At 42.6% G+C, this 19235-nt stretch overlaps 1 protein-coding gene across 3 annotated transcripts in view; it reads right to left on the bottom strand.

The window, feature by feature from the left end:
* HOATZ (HOATZ cilia and flagella associated protein) overlaps positions 1 to 9715 on the bottom strand; it is a 28306-nt gene extending 18591 nt beyond the window's left edge. For 2 of the 3 annotated variants that reach the window (XM_032595035.1, XM_032595034.1), the window contains exons 1-3: positions 9455 to 9715; positions 4955 to 5428; positions 3878 to 3948 (exon numbers count right to left, since the gene is read on the bottom strand). In XM_032595035.1, coding sequence (XP_032450926.1) covers positions 3878 to 3948; positions 4955 to 5183 — 300 coding nt within the window. In that variant the 5' untranslated portion in view covers positions 5184 to 5428; positions 9455 to 9715. Of the gene's footprint in view, positions 1 to 3877; positions 3949 to 4954; positions 5429 to 7518; positions 7608 to 9454 lie in introns of those variants that run through there. The other variant, XM_030333545.2, reaches the window with a different exon arrangement.
* Between the last annotated feature and the right edge of the window lie 9520 nt (positions 9716 to 19235).

Genomic DNA, 19235 nt, shown 5'->3' with positions numbered 1-19235 from the left:
CTTAAGCACTATGAAATGACCTCTATTCTCACAGAGGAGAGGAGAATTCACATTTGTCGAAGGCAAACTATGGCCAGGTGCGTCACATGACTTGTATCAGTGTATGAAGTGGCCATCTTCATCATTCCTCTTTTTCTATCTGAGGAAGCTGAGACTCACGGTTACATAGGTTGTTCTAGGTCATGCAAATAGTAAGTGGCAAAGTTGGACTTCCAAACTGGCTTTGTTTCTGAAGTCCACTACACCATGGTGCCTGTAATCTGGCAGGGAAGACGGGAACACACACAAAGGCCCATAGCACAGATCAGAGACTGTGATAAACACCGTGAGAAAGATGTACGTGACTTGCCATAGGAGCATGCGGGGGGAAGCCGTTCATTCTTCTAGTGTCTAGGTCGCCTCTCCCGGCACAGAGAAGCTGGCACTTGAGCTAGGTTCTTGGAGGTAAATGGGGAAGAGCATTTCAGGTAGAGACACCAAAGCGCATTGCAGGTTGAAGAAACAGCTTACAGTCTCACGGGGCTGGAAACAGTGTTTCTCACACACGTTTTATTTACACTACAGTTCTGAATTCTAACTTATTTGGGAGCAGAGCCGAACGGTGCCATGGCCAAAATCATTATCACACAAATGAGTCTCACGGACTTTGAAGTGAGGATACAGGCTTTGAATCTAGGCTCTGCCACTTACCATTTGTGGGAACCAGAAGATCACTTAAGCCTTGTTGGATTAAATGGGAATCATCGTCATGAGACTGTTGTAAGGCAAATAGGAGCTGATACAAGGGAACTGCTCAGCTTAGTTTCTAGCACATGGTATATACTCACTAAATTGGCCGTTATGGACACTACATCACAGTAGTATCTGAAATATACCGCAGGATTCCTTTGCCTTTTGTACCAGGGCACTGTCTGAACAGCATTCTACTATGCTGCACTGACTAAGCTCTTCAATGTACTCACAAGGCATAGCTTCAGTGACATTCTATTTCTTTCCTGCGGGCTTGCTGTTTTGTTGGGCCTCTTCTGCTCTCAACAAATAGAATCTTCTTTACCGCATTGCACACCTACTTGAGCTGATGTCCAATTTGGCAGATATCACAGAATAATCTGTCTATTTAGGCTCTGCAAAAATTATTTTACCCAGTCTCCAATTCGCTAGTACCTACCGGGAGGCTATGGAGTATGCCCTAGCCTAGTGGTTGCGAACCAGTTGTGCAGTGCGGGCTACACTGGGGGTGGGGGAAGGCTCAGGGAGGAGGAGGAGAATGGTACAAGTCGGTCAGGTTACGGTCAGATCAAAAAGGAACTTAACAGGGGCGCCTGGGTGGCGCAGTCGGTTAAGCGTCCGACTTCAGCCAGGTCACGATCTCGCGGTCCGTGAGTTCGAGCCCCGCGTCAGGCTCTGGGCTGATGGCTCGGAGCCTGGAGCCTGTTTCCGATTCTGTGTCTCCCTCTCTCTGCCCCTCCCCCGTTCATGCTCTGTCTCTCTCTCTCTGTCCCAAAAATAAATAAATGTTGAAAAAAAAAATTTAAAAAAAAAAAAAAGGAACTTAACATACTGAAGGATTTGGTCTTCATCCTGCAGAAATGGAGAGCCAAGGAAAAAAAGGAAGTAGGTGGATGGACTGAGTCGTTCATCTCCCCACCCCCACTCCTATGTTGAAGCCTTAACCCCATGTGTAACTGTATTCTGAGAGAGGGCCTTTGGGGGGGGGGTAATTCAGGTTAGATGAGGTCACGAAGGTGGGGCCCTAATATGATTGGACTGGCGTCCTTATAAGACGAGACGAGGAAGAGACACCAGAGTTCTCTCCCTGTGCCATGTAAGGACCCGGTGAGAAGCTGGCCATCTACAGGCCAGGAGGAGAGGTTTCATCAGAAGCCAACTCTGATGGCACCTTCATCTCAGACTTTGAGCCTTCAGAACTTTGAGAAGATAAAATTCTGTTTAAGCCACCTAGTCTGTGCTATTTTGTTACCCTAGCATGCTGATACAGAAGGAGAGAAGCGTAACTGGATTTGGGTTTTAGGAAGACGACCGGTGCGCTGTGGAGGACTGCTCTGCATATTCTTTGGTCAAATCGATATATTCTTTGAAACTCAGCTCCTTTGGGGAGATTTCTTGATTCCTTAAGCTTCATTTTGATGCCTTTCAATGTGTTCCCACGGTGTTATGTGCATACAACTATCTTGATGATGTATCATAATTCTTGTCTTTAGTTGGCTGTCTCTACCACCAGACTGCACACTCCTTTAGATCACAGACCACATCTTTCTCTGTGTTCCCAGCATCTGGTATGGTACTTGGCACTTGGTACTTCTCAATAAATATCTGTAGCGTTAAGTAATTAATGTAGAAGGACCCGAGGCAAGGAAACCAGTTCTAAGACTACTGATATAATAGTCCATTAGCAGGGGTGCCAGGGTGGCTCAGTCAGTTAAGCGTCTGACTTCAGGTCATCATCCGGTGGTTCGTGGGTTCAAGCCCTACATCAGGCTCTGTCCTGACAGCTCAGAGTCTGGATCCTGCTTTGGATTCTGTGCCGCCCTCTCCCTCTGTCCCAGCCCCACTTGTGCTGTCTCCGTCTCTTGAAAATGAATAAACATTAAAAAAAAAATTCATCAGCAGAACGTGCAACTGTAACTCACATCATCTTAATTGTTTGGCAAAAGGTGATAAAAATTGACAATAGTTTGTCTTTAATCTTTTGTTTTTCATATCTTCCAAAAATGAAATTAAAAAGTACTGAGGAAGTTGACTTGAATGATTTTTACCTCACTAAAAATTAGGTTCCATCCCACCCATTAAGTCCTGGTATAAATACACAGTGCCTAATAGCCTCAAGAAAGAAGAAAATGCTGACTATTCATAATCACCTCATTTGTTTGGAAGAATCACCAAAAATCTATACAGTGAATTAATGTAATCAGCAAACTGAAATGCATTATTCTGTAATCTATGTAGAATTCCCGATAAGTCTTTCAGAGTTTGCCAGTACACCAATGATTAAAGATATTAGGCCCAAACCAATCTTCTATCTTTGCTTTTATAGTGCAGCAGCAGTTACAGGAATGGAATTTATCCATTAACCAAACAAAATGTTCCTATAAATCACCATATTAATTGAGGAGTTAAAGTCTGTGCCTGTGCCATTTAAGAAAGGAGGGATGTTGCCAAAAAGAGATATGCTCAGTGGATTTGACTGTGCTAATGTGTTCAATTTCACCCTTTAGTCGCTGTGGTTCTAGATGACAGACTCATCCCTCTGATCATTTAATTCTGACCTATTAAGATAGCCATTTCTATTAGATTTTTCCAGTTCTTACAACCTTCTTAGAACACTGTATATGGTTTGGGGATTTATTGGATGGCAAATGTGTGAAGCCATTTTCCCCCATTTCCCTCTGATTCTGTGGGCTTTTGCAGAGACTGAGAATAGCCAAAACTTAATAGAAGTTTTTAATCTTTAATTATAATTCTAACAAAGGTTCTCTAATTGCTCAAGCTGACATACAAGAAGTAGAAAATTTTTACATACATGTGTTTAGAAAAGAATAACTATATATATATATATATATATATATATATATATATAATTTTTTAAACATTTTTTAATTTATTTTTGAGAGACAGCATGAGCAGGGGAAGAGCAGAGACAGAGGAAGACACAGAATCCAGAGCAAGCTCTAGGCTCTGAGCTGTCAGCACAGAGCCTGACGTGGGGCTCGAACTCACAAACTGCGAGATCATGACCTGAGCTGAAGTTGGGCACTTAATCGACTGAGCCACCCAGGCGACTCAAATGACTAGGCTTATTTAGAAAATAATAATGAATTTCTAATGAAAATCAGATGACCTTGAAATATTGGCCTACCTTTTGGAGATACTTTTCTTTGTCCTCAGATTGCTGAGTCTTTAGGGTTTCAGCAGTGATGTCTGGACTCTCTAAAGGAAACAAAGTCAAATTCAACCTGAAATAATTTTATCCTGATTTTATAATAAGGTTGATATGAAACTGGATAAATATTAAAAGGTAATAGAGCGGGAAGGTAGACACAAATATGTACTGTCTTGAAACTTTATAAACCAGATTCATAAATAATCGGAGACTGAATAATTGGCTATGGCCAAAGGGAACCTCTAATCTCTTTAGAAGGTAAGACAAGAGTCCAGAGACAAGAGAAGGTCTCTGAAGAGAACACATTTGCAGTATCAGAGTTTCCAATTTCTAAATTCCTATTCAATGTGGTAGGGAATTTAGACATTCTCCTCTGGGTAGATAGGGTGGTCTCTGAGACAGAGCTTTGGTATGCAATTCAGAAAGTTATGCCAAAGTGTAAAGTCATCTCCTTATACCTAGTACCTAGTTTCTGAAGAATCTAGGAATCAGGATGTTGAAATGCATAAAACTTGGTACTTAATGTTTTTCCCAGCGAAAAAAGGCTGAAAGTAAATTTTCTCTAAAAAATACGAAGGGGAAGTAAAGCAATTATTGGAAAGACGACGGCATGAAAGGTATTTAAGCTCTCTAGACCTATAAAAATTGCATAATAGCAGTTTGCATATCTGCTTACTAATGTCTTACACGTCTGTGAACTTGGCTCCCAATATTGATTCTGCTTTCAACTTTCTCGGAGGCTTTCCTGTGTGAACTTGATTACGTAAACACCCCATTCAGTCAACATGTAACGTTCTCTCAGATTATTCTCTACCTTTTAGCCAAAGAGCTGCCATAACTCAAGAGATACTTTCAGATGTGATGTTAGATGTAATAAATACACCAGTGGTGCTTTTGAGGAAGGAGTGCTGAGAAGTTTGAAAAGCTGTGGGTATAGGGTTTTAGACATGTGAAACGAAAGATTCTTATTTTAGAATTCGGTTCTGCAGTTACTTCTGGGAGGAGCTCTGCAATCCTCCAGGTTGGTGATGATGACAGGAGGCATCCACTCACCAGTTGCACCGCCCCTGGAGGCCCTGGCCACCGGCAGACGCTGACTGCTACCTCTGGACAGCACCAACTGAGATTCGTTGGTGGGATACATCGACGCGGCCACCCAGAACTGCTTGGCCAAGTTGGAGTCCTGTTCTGAAGACCCCGTGAACACCAGTAATCCCTGAGGGCAAATTTCAACGGACTCCTTTAGGCCAGGGTGACCTCTGCCGCCGGGCTTTGTTTCCATGGCAACTCAGGACGCTTCTCCAAGCTCCCTTGGCTTCTTTCCCAGCCCCGCCTTGTAGAGAACGGTCAGATTGGCAACAACCGCGCCAGAAGTCCTTAGTTTTCCTGGATAGGTGTGGGGGTGCAGCGCCTGCACATGGGCTATCCGAAAGCCCACGTCTTCAGGGCCACAGGCTTTAGGGTGGGTCCAAGCCTTGCGAGTCCAGACAGCAGAGTCAAAACATCAAGTTGGGGGCGTTTCTTTTCCTGTTGGGAGTCAGTGGGGCAACACTTCAACGCTCTCACATCCCCAGTCAGACTTCGACCCACCTCCCACCCAGCTCCCTCTCCCCCAAATATATCTAGATATCTAAATAAAGCTTTCAATTTCTTTGCTCTGCCACCGAACCCACCCCCTCCTTCCACACCAGATTGCCACAGCTCAGCATGCCCTATGTGGATATTGGTTGGAGAATCCAACAGGGAGGCTAACATCCTAGCCTAGGGGAGCCCAGAGGTCCAAATGGGGCGATAAGCACCTAGGTGTAAAATTTTTGTTAAAGAGTCCCCTCCGCCCTATCCTTTCAGGGAAATCTAATGGAAGAAGCTGAATTTAGATCCTAAGTGCATTTACTCATCAGTCCGGCTAAAAGCTGTATGCTCTGCAAGAGTCTTAAATGATTACTTAAAAGAAGGGGCTATGGCTCATGTGTGGACTCGGTCCAAATAAACTGTGAAAAATGTTCATGTATTCTTAGAAAAAAAACCATTATGAAGTATGAGCGAATCACTTTCCTGGGAGATTTCGTTAATCTAGGAACAATCTCACTATTTCGGCCAACAGCAAAGTTGTGATTACCATGGCAGGAATTGACATGGATGGCCTACAGCCAACTCAGGAAAGGAAAGGGGACACCTGGTAATAACCACAACTTACAACTTGATGGCACTTTTTAATCTTTCAAAAATTTTCATACAGCCTCACAGAAAGATAGTTTCAAAAGTTGATGATCACAAGTCTATACAATGGCAATAGATCAACTAAGCAAAAAATTATATTCCCCAATATATCTAAAATTTTGGGGGGGTTAAGCACCTCAAGGAAGTTGAAAAATTATAAAAACATATATATATATAATACATTGTATATTTAGCAGCTAAAATACTGATTTCTCTCTTGGCTAAGCTATTCATAGGCAATGGGGAGTATCTGGGTATTCCAACCCCCCTCCCCCACCCCAAACACACTGATGTGCATAGGCAGCTCATTTGGACAATTAACAAATCTTTTTACCTGGCCGTGTGGTTAGTGATTGGTACTATTAGCAATCAGCTAACTACACTGCCTAGTAACTAGACTCAAAGAGGGGGTAAAAAAAAGTTCACTTCCATCACACACTGCAGACCAAGTTGGTGCCCCAAACGTGGTGATAGGCAAATCATGGTTTCAGTTGTAGCTCCCTTTAGTTGGTGGGTTGGTGAAAATGACCTTACTCATGAAAAAAGAAAAAAAAAAAGGCACAACAGATCACATCATACAGCATTAAACGTCAAGTTCAGGGCTCGTCCCCTGAGTCTAGAAGTCATTATAGCTTACATTAATGCCATTCAACTGTCCAGATGTCGCCCTGCTTGCAGGAGATGGCCCACTCTCGCAGTGACTCCCCGGGGTAGCTCACAGTTTAACTGCACGGAGCAGCGGCCGCCCCCCTGGGGTGCAGGCATTTCCCCCGAGAGCCGACCATGTGCTCCGCGAGCAGCGCTGTGCCCAGCAAATGCTGACGCATCGAGTCTCGAAGCGCAGCTTTCTCCTAACGCTCGGGATCCGCCGCTTGCCGCCGAGGGTGGCTGGCGTCCTCCGGCCCGCGGGGCGGCGGGTGATGCTGTGCCTTGTTTTGATGGCAGTGGAGTTAGTGATTGTGAGCACCAGAGTACAATCAGCTAATTACACTGCCTACAAACCGAGCACCGGGCGCCCGCGGGCTGCAGCTCTGGGGAAGGTCGGCGGCGCCCACGCCTTGGCCCCGAGCGGGGTCCGGGCCTCGTTTCCCCTCTGGCGACGACCGACGGTGCCCGGACGCGAGGACCAGGGCGCGGGGTCCCGGACTCCCCGGGTACCCTCGCCCGGCCCGCGGGATGCGCTGGCCCCTGCCCGGGCCCCCGCATACACTTGGCGTGGCAGGGCCAGCGGGCAGCGCTCCGAAAGGACCTGCACCTGCGGGCCGCGCCCCCCCCCCAACCCTAGGTGGCTTCATCCCAGCCTCCGCCGAGGCCCAGCGCCGATCCCCCGTGCCTCCCGGGGCCCTCCCCCTCAGGTTCCCTTCCTTCTCTGTACGCTTTCTGGGGCCGGCTCCCACCTCCCTCACTCCCGGGTCCGGTGCGCCCCAGAAAAACGTTTCTTCAGGCCCCAGCCCGAACCCTAGAGCCGGCTCTCTCAACCCCGTGCGCCCCGCAGCTCCAAACGGCCGAGTGACCGTGGCCGTAGCGGGCCAACCGCCCTTGGAACCCCGAGGCGGAGGGGGCGGGGCGCGCGCGAGGTGGGGGTGGGTTGGGGGAGGGGCGGAAGCTGCCAGTAGGGGCCGAGGGCGGGTCCTTGCGGGGAAGAAGCCCTGGAGACCGAGGCACAGATTCCTGAGAAGTTTCTCTTCCTGATAGGGCAGGAGGGACAAAGAGCTCCTTTTCCCCTACCCCTCCCCAAGAAGCCCCACACGCCCACCCAGTTTTCATGCCCATCTCCGTCAGAGAAAACAACTTGGCCTCGTACCAAATTGTAGGCTCTAATTTTCCAGATGGAGATAGGCCTGGGTGGCCTCTGGCTTGTGGGACGACTGCCTTTGAGAATCCCGTCCGCACGCTTGCCTTCTCCTTGGGCTCCTCTTACAGTCTTGGAGGGCCATGCAATGAGGTGGAGGGTTGGATCTTCTAGTCAAATAGCCAGTCAGCCAACTCGTTTGTTAGATCAAAGCTTGGGCCTCACGTATTTATTTAATTACCTGGTATATATTCAGCACCTAAGGTCACTTATTCTACCCTCCATGTGTATAATCTAGGTGGTAACACAACGTGAACACATTGTTTATCCCTCAAGGCAGTATATAATAAATTACTAAACTGGGCAGAAATAGAAGAGGGTAGGTTGGGTATCAGTGAGAACTGTAATTGTCAGGGAAGGTTCATGGAGGAGCTGAGGCTTGAGTAGGTCCCCCAAGCAAGACTAAATCTGGATATTCAGGGAGAAACAATGTCTTGTGACCAGTTACATTTTTCTTATTCTCACAACTCCACATGTGATAATGTAGATGTATTTATGTGTGTATTTGGAGTAGACTGGACAAAAAGGACAGTTCGAGAGGATTTCTGGGAGACCTGTAGGAATACTTCTTGTCTTACTCCATGCCCTCTTTTCCTTCAATGAATAAGTCAGGAGAGGATAACCTCAGTTTAGTGAAACTCAGTTGGGAGTAGCCCCCCACTCCCCACCCCCAGTATGGTCTTCACGCATCTGGTATAGAACACTCACTGTTGACCCCAAATGCTTGGTTCTAAATTATTTCCCACAGAGGAAAACTTCCCAGCTATAGATTGATTCCCTAAACCCAGCAAATGGTTTCATAGATGCCTCTAATAGTGTGAATTAGGAGCAACTCATCTAGATCATTCAAAACAAATTCTAAACTCATACTATTAAACCACCAGAAGAACTTTCCAATGATGTGTTTTCGGTATTACAGCATTATCTTTCAATATGAACACACATTTTTTGCCGCACGCATCATTTATTCTGACAACACCAAAGTGAAGAGTAAGAAACCAACTTTACTGTACCAAATGTATGGTACAGAAAACATTAATTGTCAAGATCAACTTATAAAGTTAAATTGCAAAAAACAGGTCATTTATAACTAACAATAATTTGCATTCATCTTATGGTTGGGAGAGGCACAATGTTGTGGAACATATTACACAAATCCCTCACACTTCTTTAACACGTACAGTAAACCAAGCCATACTGGGCAATATGCTGGAATCAGAGCTTATTAACCTGTGAGCTTTCTAAAGATAACTATAGAGCCAATTTTGTATTTTGTAGTTAAATATACACGCATAAATGAGTGCAGGAGCGAAATAGCTTTCATTCCATTAACAACATGCAGACTTACAAGTTTTGGTTAGGACGTAATTATAAAAGCAGTTCTGTTTTTTCAAATTGCGAGTCAATTTACCCAATACAATATTAAATACCTCTTCGTGGTTGATGTTTTAGGATCATTAGTTGCATCTAACATGTCTTACCTGAGTTGGATTGCTGCCATCCAAAGCACTGGTTGCAGTAGATGCCTTGAAACTTATATTTTTAGGGCTGTTCTTCAAGGATGATAAAAAAAAATAAAGAAAACATATGTAAAAGTCATCAAGATGCATTGTCTCCAGAAATAGATTTTTTTTTTTTAAACGCAGTTCATTTTGCAGGTAGTGCAACTAAAAAAAGTAAAATAACAAGAAAAAAATGTCTTTTTTTTTTTTTTTTAAAGAATGCTTGTTCTTAGGGTTGCTGTTGACTTGGCCTGTAGTTACTAGAGAAACTCCAAGGATCTCATTCCCTTTATGGTTCATGTCTAGGCATGCCTGGAGACCAGGGAGACCCATGATTTAATCTAAGTAAGAATGCTTGTGGTGTTTTAAAATACCAAACAGAAGATTGCATTTGTTTTAGACAAAACCAGGAAGGTACCTTTCAGGGAGAGTGTTTACTGTTTTATTGAATTTCTGAGCTTTTGGTGATTAGGGTGATGGGGAAGGATTGCTAAGGGGAGGCGATGAGAGTTAATGATCAGGAGGAAACCAAGAAGAGTATAGAAAACATACACCTTCTGCTTTAGCTTTGGAGAACTTGCGTTGGTTAAATTTACCACTCCTAGATGAAAGACTAGAGTGATGGGGATTGGGAATTACAAAAGGTGGAGACAAACTTACTTTCTTCTTTTAACACACACAGACACACCATCTGAACATATTCTATCTTCTATAGCTTTTGAAGGATGCCGTTAGAGAGGAAGAAGTGAAAAATCAGACTGATTAGAAATTTATTGGAGTTTAGCAGCTTATTTTAGAAAGATTTTTTTTAGTTTTTTCATTTTTTTCAAATGTTCTTTTGTTTGAGAGAGAGAGAGAGAGACTATGTGCAAGCGGGGAAACAGCAGAGAGAGAGACAGGATCTGAAGCGAGCTCTGTGCTGACAGCAGAGGTTCTAACCCACAAACCATGAGCTCTTGACCTGAGCCCAAATCAAGAGTTGGATGCTTAACTAGCTGAGCCACCTAGGCTCTGCTTAGCAGCTTATTTTTAAACCTATTTTTTAATTGTTTATTTATTTTTGAGAGAGAGAGAGAGAGAGAGAGAGTGTGTATGAGCAGGAGAGGGGTAGATAGAGAGAGGGGGACAGAAGATGCAAAGCAGGCTCTGTGCTAAGAGTAGCAAGTCCGATGTGGGGCTCGAACTCACCAACCGCGAGATCAGGACCAGAGCCGAAGTCAGATGCTTAACTGACTGACCCACCCAGCCTCTCCTAAACCCACTTTCTAAATGCATATTTTCTCTTAGGAAATATAACACCATGTTTTGATTTTTATATAGACCAATAAATGTCAGACTACCTTATTACCATTCACGCTACTCTATTAAGAACTAGTGTATATGTTGATGCAAGACTAGATTGAAGTCAACCTAGTGCCTTTGAAGAGCTAAAAATTAATGAATCTGTTTAATTATGACAGGAGATTTTCTTTCCAGCTAAAATGAGCTGTCAGGAGTTTTTATAATTTCATACTTCTGATTCCATTTCCTTGTGCTCTCATTAGTAAGAGTGCCCCAGATTCATTAGCTTCTTATTTATATTTATTGATTAATCAATACTGTTGCTTTCAATATGAAAATGTTCAATTAATTTATCTTTTAGTAAATCAGAAACAATCTAAAAAATAGACTTCGTAATTAAAATTGCTTGAGCTCTTTGTTAAGGTTTTAACGGTACGAACAAACATTTTTCTTATTAACCATCTTGAAAGAACACAGTCCAGGGATTTATGGTTTAGTTGGAGAGATAGACAGGTTGTATACACAGCTAATTAAGAAAGGGTTTAGTAATTATATTAATATTAATATATACAATATACTATTCATATATTATTTGTATGTTTATATTATATATTATTACTTAAGTACCAAGATGGTTAGATTAATAGATGCTTCAAGACTTCTTAATACTAATGTAAGCTTCATTGTTCTTTTAAAATTAATTTTTAATTTTTAATGTTTAATTAATAATAGATAATTATCTTGACACACAACTGAAATCATACGGTATTTGTGTTTCGGTCTGACTTATTTCACTTAGTATAATGCCCTCTAGGTCCATCCACATTGTCACAAATGGCAAGATTTCACTCTTTTTTTATATGGCTGAGTAATACTCCATGGCATATCTATATATGCACCACATCTTTTTTATTCAGTCATCTATTAATAAACCCTTGGGTTCTTCCCTATCTTGGCTGTTGTAAATAATGCTGCAGTAAACATAGGGGTGCACTTATCTCTTCAAATCAGTGTTAATTGTTTTCTTCGGATAAATACCCAGAATTGGAATTACTGAATCATATGATATTTTTATTTTGTTTGAGCAATCTTCATAGTGTTTTTTATAGTGGCTGCACAATTTACATAAGTGTCATTATTGCCAGTATTTAGGAAAAAAGAAAAAGCAAATCACCAAAGGTGGGGACATGGAGAAGGGTATATGGAAAATAAGGGATCAATCTGGGTCTAGAAGAAAGAGTAGGACTCAGATAAGGGGAGAAGACAGAGGTGGATGTTCTTGGTAGCAGGAACAACTCATGAAGGAAACATAACGATCAAATTCATGGAGACCATAACATACACGGTCAGTTGGGAGAGCAATGAGTGTGTCCGCACTTGGGGAAATAAGATTAGAGAGGTGGGTAAGTAAGAAATAGATCGTGGGGGACTTTAGGTGTCAGGCCAGAGAGTTTTAATCTCATTCTTCTGATGGGGCTATGACTTACATGATGTGTTGTTCTATGGAGATTAATAAAGTGGCATAGATTAGAAGAGGAAGAGACTGAGGAGCCTCAACGTCCATTTAGGCAATTATTTTACTGGCCTTGGCATGCAGTGATGTAGAAAATATGGTATGAATGGTAGAGGCTTGGGGAAGGAAAGTGCACAGGACCTGGTGACTAAAGTGGAGAGAGACCAAGATGAACCTCCAGTTTCCAATGACAAATGAAGACGCTGGGAGGCAAAAGTAGTCAGAGGCTAATCAGGATGCATTTACAGTCAGGCATGTTTAGGTGATGAAAGGACCTTGGTAAAGGTGGATATTTGGGGCTGCAACTCCGGAAAGGAGAGATTTAGTTATTCTAAAGGTGCAATAGTTAAAGTGCCGAGGATAAATGAGATCTCTAAGACAGGTGTGACGTCTTATTTTTCACTGACCCTCCAGCATCTGCTGGAGGCTTTATAAAACAGTGCTACTTACTTAGGTTATTTAAAAAATACACTTTCTGGGGCTCCTGGGTGGCTCAGTTGGTTAAGTGTCAGACTTCTGCTCAGGTCATGAACTCATTGTCTGTAGGTTTGAGCCCCGCGTCGGGCTCTATGCTGACAGCTCAGAGCCTGGAGCCTGCTTCAGATTCTGTGTCTCCCTCTCTCTGTTCCTCCCCTGCTCGTACTCTGTCTCTCTCTCTCTCAAAAATAAAGAATAAAAAAAATAAAAAAAAATACACTTTCTGTCAGAAGTGGGATTTCTGCTAAAACATCTGTATTTTTTTCTTCATTAGCAACGATGTGCATTTGCATATGGACATCATTTGCAACTTAAGTAAGGGAAGCTAATGAAATCACATCGGTCTGATGATAAGACTGGCTATAACATCAAAAAATGTAGTGAGTGTTATGTTCAACATAGATGACATTATAAAATTATTTTGCCTATTTTTAAATTATTAAATGCATAAATATTTTCATCTTATACCAAGGTTTAGCTAAGATCAAGAAGACAAATGCAGAATCAGATTTTCAAGGTTTACTGTTATCGATGAACCTTGGGCTTGAAGGTACCTTAGCGATCCAGCTGAAATTCCCTCACGCTAAAATGAGGAAATGCAGTTCCGGAAACTGCTAACTTGTGCAAGGTCATTTCGGTCATTTTCCTGTTTTCTACCATTTGACTCTCTGTTACAGTCTTAATCAGAAGGTAAAATAGGTCTTTGATATACTTCCCCTTATTTCTGTTCTTCGTCTACATTCGAAACCTCATGGTCAGAAACCTCATGTTTGCCCCGTTTCCATGTTTCCATGGTGCTTCCCCTTGGGCTCCCTCCCCTATTTCCAAAACATCTCCAGACAGAACAGGATTCTTTCCTTGTACCGAGAATAACTCGTTTGACATTTTCAGAAGGAAATCCTGAAAGACAACGTCTAGTCAAGGGACTAAATGCCTCATCATTATTTTATTTTAATCTATTTTATTTTTATTTATTTTTAATTTGCTTAAGGTTTTATTTATTTTGAGAGAGACAGAGATAGCATGAGTGGGGAGGGGCAGAGAGAGGAGACAGAGAATCCTAAGCAGGCTCTGTGCTGCCATCCCAGAGCCCAACCGGTGCCTAAACTCAGGAAACCATGAGATCGTGACCTGAGTTGAAACCAAGAGTCTCACGGTCAACCGACGGAGCCACCTAGGAGCCCCTTGTAATGGAAATTGTAGACATGGCATAAAAGTGGTGCAAGAGATGTTTTATTTCTATTTTTTGTCCTTAAATTTCTGCATCCATTTTCTTAAAAAAAATTTTTTTTAGGTCTGTGTATTGAATTTGAGAGAGAGAAGGAGATTGAGAGTCCCAAGCAGGCTCTGTGCTGTCAGCACAAAAGCCAACATGGGGCTTGAACTCCCAAACCATGACATCATGACCTGAGCCCCTCCACATCCATTTTCTATTCTACTTAAATATGAGGTTGGTTTAGGGGTGGCTGGGTGGCTCAGTCAGTTAAGCCTCCGACTTTGGCTCAGGTCACCATCTCTCAGTTTGTGAGTTCGAGCCCTGCGTCGGACATTGTGCTGACAACTCAGAGCCTGGAGCCTTCTTTAGATTCTGTGTCTCCCTCTCTCTCCGCCCCTTGCCCACTCAAGCTGTTTGTCTCTCTCTCTCAAAAATAAATAAACATTAAGAAAATATATGAGGTTGGTTTAGGCTGGCCCAGTCTCAATCTTCTGCTAAATTCTAATATCCTGCCATTGAGCATCATTACTACCTGCGTGTTTAATTGCCATGGAAAACAGAGCACTCAGTCTGAACCAAGCACTGTTCTTCTGACCCCAGCTCTTCTGCTGAACTCAGTTATTGCAGTGATAACATTATTGTCTTGGTTACTAATGCTGGAAACTTGGAGTGATTTTTGACTATCCCATTTCTCAAAAGGTTGCATCCAAATAGTCACTTGTGTACATATCTGATTTCCTTCTCCAGATTATAAGCCTCTTGAAAAGAAAATTGAATTAAAAAAATTTTTTTTAACATTTATTCATTTTTGAGAGACAGAGTGTGAGTGGGGGAGGGGCAGAGAGTGGGAGACACAGAATCCGAAGCAGGCTCCAGGCTCTGAGCTGTCAGCACGGAGCCCGACGCGGGGCTCGAACCCACCAACTGTGACATCATGACCCGAGCCCAAGTCAGATGCTCAACCGACTGAGCCACTCAGGCGCCCCCGCTGAATTTTTTTTTTACCCCCATGGCACTGAGCAGCATCTAATATGTAGTAGATGGTCAGTAAATAGTCATGGATTGAATATGAATTATAATAGAAGGTATAGATGTCATTATGTATAGGAGGTGATTTAAATAAGGTGTTTAAAATCATCATAAACAAGTAACTGAAGGAAGTGTTGCATGATGTTTAGTTTCTATTTGTTCTTTCTGAACTCTAAGTACATTGTTATTCTGCTGTTCTATTCATAACATTAAGGCCTGCCTGGGCCTGTTTCAGAAAATAATGCTAGGGAGGGTTCAAAGCCTCATCAGCTAATGTGTTTCACCAGCTCAAAATGCAGTACAGCAGTGTGGCATCCGGGAAGGTGAAATAATCAAAGAATGATTAAACACCTGGCACCATTTTAGTATTATAAATGCAAACACTAAACCATTTGAAAAGGAAAAAATGGAGGATATGTTAATACATATTGTGCCTTTAGTTTTAATGTAAATTTTATTTCAGCAATATGAGTAGTTGTCCTGGTTTTCAATTTTTTTTTACTTCTAACAAATTAAAAAAAAATTAACCTTTGCAAATCCCAGCAAAGCCTAGAAAAGGAGAAGAAATGATGCAAAACTGTGATAATAATCTGTGTTAACCTTAAGGCATTGTGAAGCAATCAAGAGTATAAAATAAATGGGAAATCTTAATAGCTAGGCGCTCTCTCTCTTAATGTGCTTCTACCTGTGCTGCATATAAGAATCATTTGCGGAAGCTTTTAAAAGTCCTGATGTCCTGGTTGTACTCTATCCCACTTAAATCAGAATCTCTGGGGGGAGGAGTCGGGCATCAGTATTTTTAAAAGATATTCAGGCGATTCCAAAGTGCAACAGTTTGCCAACCCTGCAATTGAGTAAGGGGAATAAGAAATATGCCACGGGAAGCCGAAATCAATAAGATGCTACGAAAAAGAAAGATCATTAAGGTCCCGGTTGCAACTTAATTTTATTTTTACATGTTCTGGGCATAGAGTAGATAATTAAATGCTAGTTGAACTAGCCTTATTGAATCACATCATTACTTGCAGGTGCTCAGGGACCATTTCCATTGTCCTTATATTATCATTTCTCATACCTCCTAAGTATCAAAGATATTACCCTAGCCAGTGCAATCCTATCTGTGTTTCCAATAATAGTATCGATATTTCATCTCAGTTCGTCACTGGTGAACGTTTTAAGTTATACCACTCCAGCGTGCCCACTACCACCAACAATGAAGTTTTTACCCCAGCCAACAGGGGAGTAATTCATTTCCAAAATTCTACTGTAGAGTCTATTTCCTTAAAACATCTGTCTCAGATCGGCTTCCTCTATTAGAAACAGACTCTGAGATGGGGAGACTACATGCAGAAGGTTTCTTAGGGAGTTCTCTTGAGAGATACACCCGCAAGGGAGTTGGAAACATAGGACGGAGATAGGGAGAGGCGGACTAGTGATACACTCGCAACTGAGGACTCAGCCTATTTTATGGGGAGCTCTAGAGATGGGACGGCTCTTCAGAATTGCAAGGGGGCCAGGTTTTCTTATCCCCACATTAGCCCGTCAATGGCTGCAGGTGGCCCCTTGCAGAGGAGGGGAGGATATCTTTTCTGCGAGGTAGTTTCCGAGAGTAAGTTCCAGTGAGAGACACAGCTATGAGCCATGAGCATCTGATAGTTCCAGCAGTTGGGAGAGGATGGTGTTGACGCTGAAGAGGGGAACTGGTTGAAGGGCCTCGGTATCTGTTACAGTGTCCAGAATGACTTCTCTTTGGCCACTGGGAGCCCTTCATGTAGGCCCTTGTATCTGTTGACATGACCCGCTAGTTTTGTGTAGCTTTCTTGCTTTCTGGTAAAATACTTTCTAGGCTCATCTAATAGATTTCCTGAACTCGAACTGGAATCAGCTGGTGTGCTAAGGGTTTGTTCGTTTGTTTTTTTAAGTGAGAAATGGTATTTAGAGACCACAAAATGAGCCATGGGATTGTTTGTTGATTCTAGGCCTTTCAGTAGGACAGAATTAACATACAAATTTTGGGGGGGAAAAAACCCTCAAGTTTATGTTACTATTACCATTTCAAATGTAACATAGGATTTTTCTTAATTTCCTTGATTTCACACTTTTATCCTTTTTCCTTACGTTAAAAATCTTAGTTCATAACAATAGCAAATGTTTATATGTTTCTATTCTATTCTTTTTCTATGTAAAATTTCGAAAGAGTAATACTAATATTACTGTAAACAGGCTACAGAATGACATTTAAAAATGTATATCCTGGGGCGCCTGGGTGGCTCAGTCAGTTGGGCCTCCGACTTTGGCTCAGGTCATGATCTCGTGGTCCGTGGGTTTGAGCCCTGTGTTGGGCTCTGTGCTGACAGCTCAGAGCCTGGAGCCTGCTTTGGATTCTGTGTCTCCCTTTCTCTCTGCACCTCCCCATCTCACACTCTGTCTCTCTCTCTCTCTGTTTCCAAAATAAATAAACATTAAGAAAATACTATAAAAAATGTGTATCCATCCAGCTCTCTCTAGAATATATTCCAATGAGTTCTAGAGTCCCTTGGATTTTGTCTTGATCTTTATTCCATTCAACTTGTTAGTAACAAGACACATTCTTGTCAAATTGACAAATAGCAGGTAGTCAAAATGATGAGAGAATTCACTGAATGACAAAATTAGGGTCATAAATAATCTCAATTCCTTATAGTGATGTTCTAGATTTAACACAATGAAATATGATAGGTACACTGCAATATGCAGTTGTCATTTAATCCGTAAAGCATCAGGAAAGACTTAAAAAATTTTTTTTTTATTGTTTATTTACTTTTGAGAAACAGAGATAAGAGCACGAGTAGGGGAGGGACAGAGAGAGAGGGAAACACAGAATCGAAAGCAGGCTGCAGACTCTCAGTTGTCAGCATAGAGCCCGAGTCGGGGCTTGAACTCATGAATTGTGGGATCATGACCTGAGCTGGAGTCGGACGCTTAACTAACTGAGCCACCCAGGTGCCCCAGGAAAGACTTCTAAGAAAATAAATATAAAGTTATTATTTATTAATAAGAAAGGCTACCACTTTTTGAGCACTTACTATAAGCCTGGCGTTCTGCTGGATCCTTCATATAATTTTATAATTTAATCTTGACAAGAAGCTCATAAGGCAATAGTAGTAATATCTATCGTTTACAGATCATTTACTGAGAACTTGGTGCTCTTTGAGGCATCTTATACTTAATTCTCATAACAACGCTACAAAGTGTTCTAGATCTGAAAGCCTGATTCCAAAGCCTTGGGTACACTTTTTACCTCCTTTTTCACAGATGAGATTTTGAAGATGAGAGAGATGGAGAAACTTCCCTAAATTTCTGGTTAAAGATGGGCTGGGATTCAATCCCAAGGCTTGATTTTACAGCTGATTTCTTTCTTTCTTTTTTTTTCTTTTTTTAATGTTTATTTTTGAGGGAGGGAGGGAGGGAGGGAGAGAGAGAGAGAGAGGACAGAGGATCTGAAGCCGGCTCTGTGCTCACGGCAGAGAGTCCCCTGCAGGACTCTAACCCATGAACCAGAGAACCCATGGGCTCTACCCCATGAACCTGAGCCCAAGTCAGACACTTAACTCACTGAGCCACCCAGGTCCCCCTAGTTTCTTAACTGCTCTGCCTTCCTGTAACAACTGCTAGGCAGGCTCTGGACTGGGTGCTTTGACGTGTTATTGATTGCAATCTTGTTAACAACCCTGGGGCGGGGGGGTCACTCTTATCCCTCCCATTTCGTAGATCAGAACCTGTTTGGGAGGTAAGCAAGCTCCTCCAGGTTACCCAGACAGTGAGTCGTAAGTTGCAACTCACACCCAGGTCTAACTCCAAAGCCCATATTCTTCAACATTATGCTATGCAGAAAGGGAAAGATGTAAACAAACAAACAAACAAACCCCAACAGCACTAGTGAAAAAGACTACTTGCAAGTTCAGCGCGAGGCAGCGGTGGGATATCGCTGCTAACAAGGTGAATGCCACCCGAGGCTGTGTTCTAGAAACACAGTATTTGTAGTAAGGGTGGAGACAGTCCCACTATAATCTGTGATGGCAGAGCTTACCTGGGCCATTAAGGACATTCCAGGGTCATTCCAGGCTCCACACTCTAAACGAGCATTACTGACATGCCTGAAACTCATTCATCCGCAGGGGAGGGCCGAGCATGAAGTGTCTGAGTAACGTGTCTATGGGAAGAACTGTTAAAAAGTCGAGGTTGGCTGTGCAAGAGAGAAGACT

Source organism: Lynx canadensis, chromosome D1 (genome assembly GCF_007474595.2).
Source record: "Lynx canadensis isolate LIC74 chromosome D1, mLynCan4.pri.v2, whole genome shotgun sequence".
NCBI lineage: Eukaryota > Metazoa > Chordata > Mammalia > Carnivora > Felidae > Lynx > Lynx canadensis.
This window is presented reverse-complemented; position numbering and strand designations above follow the sequence as displayed.